The sequence below is a fragment of the Mastomys coucha genome, unplaced genomic scaffold (genome assembly GCF_008632895.1).
Source record: "Mastomys coucha isolate ucsf_1 unplaced genomic scaffold, UCSF_Mcou_1 pScaffold3, whole genome shotgun sequence".
In the NCBI taxonomy this organism is placed as follows: Eukaryota; Metazoa; Chordata; class Mammalia; order Rodentia; family Muridae; genus Mastomys; species Mastomys coucha.
This window is the reverse complement of record NW_022196909.1, coordinates 72058488-72067164: the sequence shown is the minus strand read 5'-3', so window position 1 is coordinate 72067164 and position 8677 is coordinate 72058488. Positions and strand designations below refer to the sequence as shown.

Genomic DNA, 8677 nt, shown 5'->3' with positions numbered 1-8677 from the left:
TGTCACAGGCCCCTCTTGCCCTGCCCATCTCTCTCTGTCTCACTCTTTCTCCCTGCCCCCGCTCTTCCCTGGCTCCTCCCTATACCCACCCTAACCCCAGGACTGGCCTGGTACGTTGTCATCTGTTGAAGATGAGATAAACTGAGAAAAAAAAAATGAGAACAAAACAAAAAAAATTGTATGGCAGTTTTTACTTTTTATCGCTCGTTTTTAACTTCACAAATAAATGGTAACAAAACCTCCCTGTGTCTTGCTGGCTGTGGTCTGTCGGTCTGTCTCCCCTGCCCTTCAAGTAGGCTTCTGAAGCAGATGTAGGTGTTAAAGCATAATCCTGGTGATGAGAAGTTGTGGGGATTTTGTCTTAGTTTTAGATAGAGGACAGCTTGCAGGCATGTGCTTCCTGACCTCCCTCTTCTGTGCACGGGGTAAAGAGGATGGAGTGGGATACAGTCCCTGAAACCACCAATCTTTCAGGGAGCCCTACTGAGTTCTCTCTGCACTTTCCCTTTGGGACCTGAAGAACCAGGCACCGAGGAGGGTCCCTGGGGCTCATGTTCCCATGGATGTGGCCACACTTGTCACTAAGGGTTGCCTCAGGGATGCATCCCATTGGGGGCACAGGCCTGACTTGAGTGTGTGTGGCTAACACTGAGTAGAAAGTAGAGGCCAGGCCTGGGTGAGTAATGCCCAGGACGAAGTGGACAGTGCCAGGGGGTCTGAAGCAGTGTGGCAGCCTGTAGAGTTCCTTCTGTGATCCAAATCAGCCAGGGAGATGGCATAGCAGGTGAAAAGTGCTAGCCCCAAAGCCAGGTGTAGTGGCTTAGTAACCCCAGCCAAATGGAGGGCTTGTGGGCCAACAGAAACAAGACCCCATTCTCCAAAGCTGCCCTCAAACTGTAAATCATGCCTTGCTAGAATAATTACCAGAGTCCACATGATGCAGTAGCAGCTGCCACTTCTAGGTGACTTTGGTTTCCCTCCAGCTGTGCTAGGTACCTGTGTCTGCCCTGTGAGCACCAAGGACACACCTCAGGTTTGGGTCCTGTGGCTGTGGAGAAGGGTAGGCCAGATATTGGCCCAGTCCTACCTAGCTCACTGCAGACTCTCAATGACGGAACAGCACTTGGCAAAGATGTTTTCAGGGGCTTCTTCAGCCAGTATCTAAAGGAGAAGACAGAAGGTCACAGATGCAGCCCATGGCAGGAGCAGGTCTGCTGTATGGAGTGCCATCCCATGTCCTATGACAGTGGGTTTGGGGGTGGGGCAGGAGTGAGCCATGGAGACCCGATGTGTCCAGGGATCAGAATACAGTCTCCCATAGGGATGAGGATACCACCAAAAGTCCCTTATATTCCACTAACACCACCCAGGTGTGTGCTGAGCCAAATGTGTATGGGCAGTCCCAGGGCTTCACAGCTACACAGGTGGCAGTTGGGGACCCCATTGTAGCTTTCAGAAACTGGAAGCACATCACTGGCTCACAACTGTCATCCTAGAGATCAGGACTGAGGTAAGAGGATTGCAAGAGTTCAAAGGCCAGCCTGGGCTACGTGAGGCCTCAGTCTGTGCCACCCTAAGGAGACGGAATTCTCCCACCCCCCATTTCATACTGGACAAAGCTGCAAACCCCAAGCTCACTAAATGGGGCTTGGGGCTCACTTCTAGGTACCCACATATCGCAGAAGGTTCTTTTGCTGGTAAAAGGTCAGGACAGGCTCACATAGGGTGTAGTGCGTCTCTAGGCGCTTGCGGATGGCCGGCTCTGAATCATCTGCCCGGTGCTCCACCTGTCCTCGTCGTAGCACTCTGCGCACCATGGTCTCCATGGAGCAGTCAAACACTATGACTACGTTGGGGGCCCTGCCCACCTAGGCAGCAACCAACAGAACCCTGAGAAGAGAGTCTTGCATCCATTCCCAAGAGGCCATGAGGCTGGGGAGACATGATTTTGTGTCTGTGTGTATGCTCATGGAGGCCAGAAGAGGACATCAGGGAGCTGGAGTAGAGGTGGTAGTGAGCGGCCTACATGGATGCTAAGAACTGAACTCAAGTCCTCTGCAAACAGCAATATACATTCTTTTAAACACTTTCGAACCAAGTATAGTTGGCCCATGCCTTTAATTCCAGCACTCTGGAGGCAAAGCAGGAGTAAGATTTGAGTTTGAAGCCCAGCCTGGTCTACAGAGCTACTTCTGTTGGGTTTTTTGGTTTTTTGTTCTTTTGAGACAGGGCCTTGAACTTGCAGACCTGCCTCCTCCTCCTTGCCAGCAATAGAAGGCAGAAGCAGATAGATCTCTGAGTTCGAGCCCAGCCTGGTTTAGAATCAGTTCTAGAGGCAGGGCTCACAACCATCCTGAGTTGAGTTTCAGGGGATCTGATGCCATGTTCACACCTAGACTGTAAAGGGCACAGGCATGTCTGTGGTACACATACATATATGCAAGCAAAACACTCACGTGCATAAATTGAAATATCAAAAAAAGCAAGGAATTGGGGCTGGAGAGATGTCTCAGTGGTTAACTAGGTCCTGAGTTCAATTCTTAGCAACCACATGGTGGCTCACAAATATATATAATTGGATCCAATGCTCTCTGGTGTGTCTGAAGAGAGTGATGGTGTACTCACATACATTAAATAAATAAATAAATAAATAAATAAAACCTTTAAAAAAATAACAAATAAACAAAAAGCAAGGAATTAACTGTTACCTGTCCAGCCTGCTGTGGTGATGTGTGCCTATGTCCTTAGCATTCAGGAGGATTGCAGGGACTTCCAGGCCAGCCTGGCTACATAGAGAGACACTGTCTCCAGAAAGGGCACAAAACAGAAAAAAGCCAGCTGGACAATGCTGTCTCACTTCTATTATCCCAGAACCAGGAAGGTGGAGGCAGGTGCATTCTCAGCTCAAGGTCATCCTTAGATACTTAAGAGATGGAGGCTAGCCTGGACTACATGAAACACTGAGGCTGGGAACTCCACCCTGACCTCACAATTCCCCTTGGGTTACAGTTTCACATTTTAAAAAATTGTGACCAATATTTAAACACGGAGGGAGTTGGGGGGCAGCTTCTGCAGCACAGCTCTCAGCTTCCCATAAACCCTACTGGTTTGGTGATATGGGTCCTGCACATCACCATGGCAACAGCAGTGTGAAGCTCCCTAAGCCCATTGGCAACACTCTGCATGGAGATAAATTCACCCTCTGCAATCTTTCATAGGCATGTATGTACCATCAGCATCCCAATTTCTTCATGTATGTGTTTGTGAATGTGGTGGCCAGAGTTCAGCCAGCATGAGGGCCTTGTTCAGTTTGTTTGTTTGTTTGAGACAGGGTCTTTTTTCATGGCGTTCCCAGCTGAACTCCAAATGTAGCTTAGGCTGGCCCAGAAATCACAATCCTCCTGCCTCACAGGATCCCAGTGCTGGGGTGAAAGGCATGTACCTCCATGCTCAGCTTCTGACTATTACTAATGCAGAAAATGAATCGCATGTGCAGGCTGGGCAGAGCACAGTAGGTACAGGGCTCACCCAGCATGCCTGAAGCCCTGGCTTCCATCCTCAGCATATAAACTAGATGTGGTGGCACATCCCTGCCATCTCAGCACCCCTGAGGTGGAGGCAGGGAGAGTAGGAGTTCAAGGTTAGTCTCTCCTATGTTATAGAGTGATGGGGGTAGGGATCAGGAGAGGAGGAAGGACAGGAAGGAAGGATGGTCCTATTCCCAGCCTCGCTCGGGGCTCAGGTCCTCCCGTATCTGTCCACTAGGGTTTCATGGAGAGTAGGAGAGTGTGGTCTGAAACCACTCAGGTAGCACACACCCTGAGGGGCGCGCTGGCTCTAGGGGATCGGGTCACTCACAATGCGCTCAAACTCTCTGGCCTGTTCCAGCTCTCTGGGGAAGCCATCGATGAGGAAGCCGCGGCTCTTTGGATAAGATAACAAGTTGTCACTGATCATGTCCAGAATGAGACCCTGGGAAGGAAAGGGTATGGACTCAGGATCCACCCCTCTACAAATGGTCTATGGGACTATGACAGTCATTCAGTTAGGACCTCCTGTAAGACAGGGAAACAGGACCCAGCATCCTAATCACTGGCTTCCTCTGTTTGCATGCTTTTAAAAATAATTTGAAGTTATTTCTGATTGTGTGTATGTCTGTGTGTAGATATGTTCAGGTGCATGCAGGTGCCCCAGAGGCCAAAGATGTAAGATGCCCTGGAGCTGGATTTACAGGCCATTGGGAGCCACTGGAGAACTGAACTACAGAGCAGTTAAGTCTCTGTAACAACTGAGCCACCTCCCCAGCACCTAGGCATGTAGCCCAAGCTGGCCCTGAATTCAGAGGTGCCCCCCCCCAGCATCTGCCTCCTGAGTGCTTGGCTTTTTTTTTCTTTTACCCCCAACCCCTATAGACCCATATACTGAGCCCAAGGCCTCACAAAATGCTAGGCAAACCCTTGTTCTCTCAACTAGGCTCTCAGACTATCTCTTCATACTTTGCTTTAGACAGTCTCACATAGCCAGGCTCATTGGAAACTTATATGTTCTTAAACTCAGATATCCTCTTGCCTCTGCAAGATGAAAGGTATGCCACCAAGTCCAGTGACCTTGAACTGAACTTTCAATCTTCTTGCCTCCACCTTCCTGAGTGACAGGCTTGCCCCACCATGCCCATCAGATAGTCTAAGAGTCTACCAGACAGCTTACATTAAAGACATATCATCAATCTAATTCTAGATAAATGTCTATCCTTTGCTGTGTAGGAAGGAAGTTTGCCCCTTCTCAGCACTTTGCTTCCTGAACATTTTCAGTAGGGTCCACAGAATATGTGGGTGTGCAGTTTGTGGGTACAGCAACTGATTTGTTTAAGTAATTTATTTACTTAGGGTCTATGTAACCCAAATTCCCCATCCTCCTGCCTCAACCTTCCAGTTCCAAAGATGACAGGTGTTTGCCACTTCATCTGGCTTTCTTTTCCCTCTCTCCTTTCCTCCCTTCCTTCCTTATCACCCCCTCCCCCATGCCTGATATAGCCCCTGACATATCCCAGGCTAGAATCTCTTTTTTTGTGGGGGTGGGGTAGTTTAAGACAGGGTTTCTGTGTGTCCCTGGCTGTCCTCGAACTCACTCTGTAGACTAGGCTGGCCTCAAACTCACAGAAATCCTCCTGCCTCTGCTTTCCTGAGTGCTGGGCTCAAAGATTTGTGTCACCATTGCCTGGCCAGGCTAGACTCTTATAAGTTTATTAGATCTAAAAAAAAGTTATTAGATCTCTTTTATTATTTATCTAGTTGGGGAAGGATGGTGCATGTGCCATTCACAGGAGTCAGTTCAAGGATTGAATTCAGGCTGTGAGGCTTGGCTGCCTGGTCTTTACCCACTGTGCCATCTCTGGCCCCTAGCATGGACTGTACTGTCTATGTAGTCAAGGGTGCCTTGGAATGCCTCTGGGTTGCCCAGCATGCAACCAGTTTCTGCAGTGCCGGGGATGAGACCCAGGACTTTGAACATGCTAGGCTAGTGACCTTTTTTTCTTTGTTTTATTTGTATGAGTGTTTGCTTACATATATGTCTTTTTTTTTTTTTAAACCAACACACCTGGTTTACAGGTGTGGCTATTTCTTTTCTTTTCTTTCTTTCTTTTTTTTTTTTTTTTTTTTTTTTTTTTTTGATTTTTATTTATTAATATATGTAAGTACACTGTTGCTGTCTTCAGACACACCAGAGGAGGGCATCAGATTTCATTATGGGTGGTTGTGAGCCACCATGTGGTTGCTGGGATTTGAACTCCGGACCTTTGGAAGAGCAGTCAGTGCTCTTACCCACTGAGCCATCTCACCAACCCTACATGTATGTCTTACATGTATGTGTGAGTATGTGCAGAGCCCTCAGAGGGCAGGAGAGAGTGCCGGAAACCCTGGAAATTAACTCTGTCATTTGGGTGCTGGGAAACAAACCCAGGTTCTGGGCAGGAGTAGACAGTGTCCTTAACTCTTACATCACCACAGCATTGTCAGATAAGAACAGTGTTTGAGTAGCAAGGCAGTCACTGGACCAGAAGACCCTGGCTTCCTGGCACCTCTGTCCAGCCACGCCCCCATCTCCTGTGAACTCTCACCGTGGGTACCAGGAGTCCCTTCTGCATGATGTCCCGGATCTGCCGGCTTCTCTGGGTGCTTCTCTGAGCCTCCTCCCGCAGCAGCTGGCCCAGCTCCACGTGGTAGAAGCCGTATTTCATAGCCATGTTTCTGCATTGGGTCCCTTTCCCGCAGCCAGGCCCCCCCACCACAAAGATGATCAGGGGATACCTCAGGATATCTATGGTGTTCAGGGAAGAAAGAGGGCACTAGAGCACGTCTATAAGAGATCCTGGCCTCAGGCTGAAGGATCCCTCTGTGGAGATTTTTCTGAGCCATTTGCACAGACCTCCATGAAGTGCCTTAGTGACTCCATCACCCCATTTTACAGATCAAGAGGAAGGCCCTCAAACTCACCCAGTAGCACCTTGCTCCGCCCACCATGGGGTCCTTTCTATCCTGCCTGCTTGTGTCTCTAGTCACACAACCCTGAGTTGGGATAAAGCTTCTCTCCCTTTTCCTCTCCTTCACAGTCAGCCATGGTTCTTTGCTCTTTGGTCTTTCTAGCCAGCCTCTGTAACTTAAGGCGCACTCCCCGAAAGCGAAGAAATGAATGCCTCAGCTACTAGACACATCTGTGGAGCCAGTTGTTTTTGGTTCTGTAAAGCCTGTCATGGAATCAGCCTATCTCATTCCTCTCAAGTTCACTGTCTGTGCCTCCCTTGCCCCTCTGCTTAACCAACTCCTTTGCATCGCGCAAGCTCCCTTTCTCTGATTCGTCCCCCGAGAATAGTACTTTCCATTTCCAACACTGGCTCAAGTTATATTCCAAAGGCATGAAACCAATGGTGGAGTGGGAGCATACGCAGATGCGTTCCTTCCGTGCAAGGGTTGGTGTGCACAACCAGGTGGTGGGGATGCTTGCCCAACTCCCCCTTTCGTTGCTCCATGTAAACCAACCACCCCACGTCGTTACCCTTCTCCTGGGGCCTCAAAGCTCTGCTCAGCTGGGGAAACGTGGACTCGCACAGACCCATCCAGCCCGCAATGCCGGGGTACGCTGGGGCCCTGTATCCACCCTGCACCAAGCCCCCGGCTCCGTTCTACGTCACAAGGGACTCATTTTGCAAGATCCTCGGGATCCCCAGATTCCAGGACACAGGAAAAACGGGACTCTCAGACCCGCCCCAGAAGAGCCGCGGAAGCCACCCGACAGAGCAGGCCTCGGTTGCCATGGCAACGCGCCCTCCACTCCCGCTTCTTGAAGACGTCTACGCTTGCGCGAGAGTACTGAGGGCGCGTCCTCCAGAAAACTCCATTTCCACCCTACCCAGGATGCTCCACGGTGTCTGCGTCGTGACGTCACGAGGTACGTATCTACACGTGACTCATGCATGCTGTATAAATAGAGAACGCTGGCAGGACGCGGCTTTTTTTTTTTTCTCTTAGAAGCTGGGGAAGACCTAGAGTAGGTACAGTCATAGTGCTTGTCTCGGTGTGGCAGTTCTACTTCCGGGTCAGGCTGTAACGCATGCGCAGAGAGTTAGGTTTCTTTTTCCGGCGATCTCGGAGACTTAAGGGTTTGGAAATCCAAAGCACAGGATCACACTAACGTGACAACCAGGAAAGGTGCCTTCCCTGGCGTCGAGGGACACAACGAAGTCCATCCAGTCAGACCGACCGGGAGCAGCTTGAGCAACGGCCATGGCGGCTCTAGTGAGTATGAATGAGGTGGGGATGGAGGTTCGCAGAACAGACCCCGCGCCCTCTCCTCGCCTTACAGACCCCTGCTCTCTTGCAGGGCTCAAGCAGCCAGAATGTCACCGAGTACGTCGTCCGAGTCCCCAAGTAAGTCTCCGTCCACCCACACTCCAGAACCTTAGCCCTGTGTCCCCTGCCACGCTGGCCCTGCTGCCCCGTCCAAGACATAGTAACAATTACACCTTGGTAGTTAATCTCAGGGTTCGTGACCTGGGCCTGTTTCAGACTGGTCAGGCCAGACATGATGACTGCCTTTAATCTCAGCACTTGGGAAGCAGAAGCAAGGGAATTTCTGTGGGTTCGCAGACAGCCAGGGTCACATAGTGAGGTCCTCTCTCATAAAACAAAATCCCAAACTGGTCACAGGTGGTATACATCCTGTTTTCTGTGCCAAGTGCCACGTCCCTCAACTTCTAACTTTATTTTAGGTGGGTATGTGCTAGGCAAGCACCCCACCACTGAGCCACACCTAGCCCCCTTTATGAAGACAAGAGTCTTACTGTGTAGTCTAGCTGGTTCGACCAAGCTGGCTTTGAACCCACTAAGATCCCTTAAGACCCTTGTCTGCCTGCCCTTCTTTCTACATAGGGGTCCTCTTACACCTTTAGTTCCTTTTTTCTTAAAGATTTAATTTGTTATCGATGTGTATGAATGTTTTGTCTGTCTGTCTGTGTGTGTATGTGTGTGTATATATATATATATAATATAATATATATGTATATATATGTATATATAATATATTATATATATGTATATATGCTGTGAGAGTGGTGCCTGGTGTCCATGGATCTTTATCTGATGAGGTTGGATGAGATGGATCTTTATTCCTTTAAAAAAAA

General features: G+C 49.4%; 2 protein-coding genes across 7 annotated transcripts in view; one reads left to right on the top strand and one right to left on the bottom strand.

The window, feature by feature from the left end:
- Positions 1 to 176: 176 nt before the first annotated feature.
- LOC116075507 (adenylate kinase isoenzyme 1) lies at positions 177 to 7329 on the bottom strand. Of its 5 annotated transcripts, none has more exons than XM_031348734.1 (7): positions 7054 to 7329; positions 6119 to 6318; positions 3859 to 3972; positions 1674 to 1868; positions 1088 to 1161; positions 925 to 1007; positions 177 to 331 (listed from the first exon to the last, which is right to left on the bottom strand). In XM_031348734.1, the coding sequence occupies exons 1-5, from the start codon at positions 7112 to 7114 to the stop codon at positions 1093 to 1095; spliced, it is 639 nt and encodes a 212-aa protein (XP_031204594.1). In that variant the 5' UTR covers positions 7115 to 7329; the 3' UTR covers positions 177 to 331; positions 925 to 1007; positions 1088 to 1092. The 5 variants fall into 5 exon arrangements, with proteins under 5 accessions (XP_031204594.1, XP_031204596.1, XP_031204595.1 ...); XM_031348736.1 differs by having other exon boundaries at positions 3859 to 3924; XM_031348735.1 differs by lacking the exon at positions 925 to 1007.
- Positions 7330 to 7489: 160 nt separating this feature from the next.
- The window catches only part of Gtf2f1 (general transcription factor IIF subunit 1), a 10517-nt gene continuing 9329 nt past the window's right edge, over positions 7490 to 8677 (top strand). Inside the window, exons 1-2 of one of the 2 annotated variants that reach the window (XM_031348728.1) lie at positions 7490 to 7793; positions 7879 to 7925. In XM_031348728.1, the coding sequence (XP_031204588.1) occupies positions 7782 to 7793; positions 7879 to 7925 (59 nt within the window). In that variant the 5' untranslated portion in view covers positions 7490 to 7781. The remainder of the gene's footprint in view (positions 7794 to 7878; positions 7926 to 8677) is intronic. The other variant, XM_031348729.1, reaches the window with a different exon arrangement.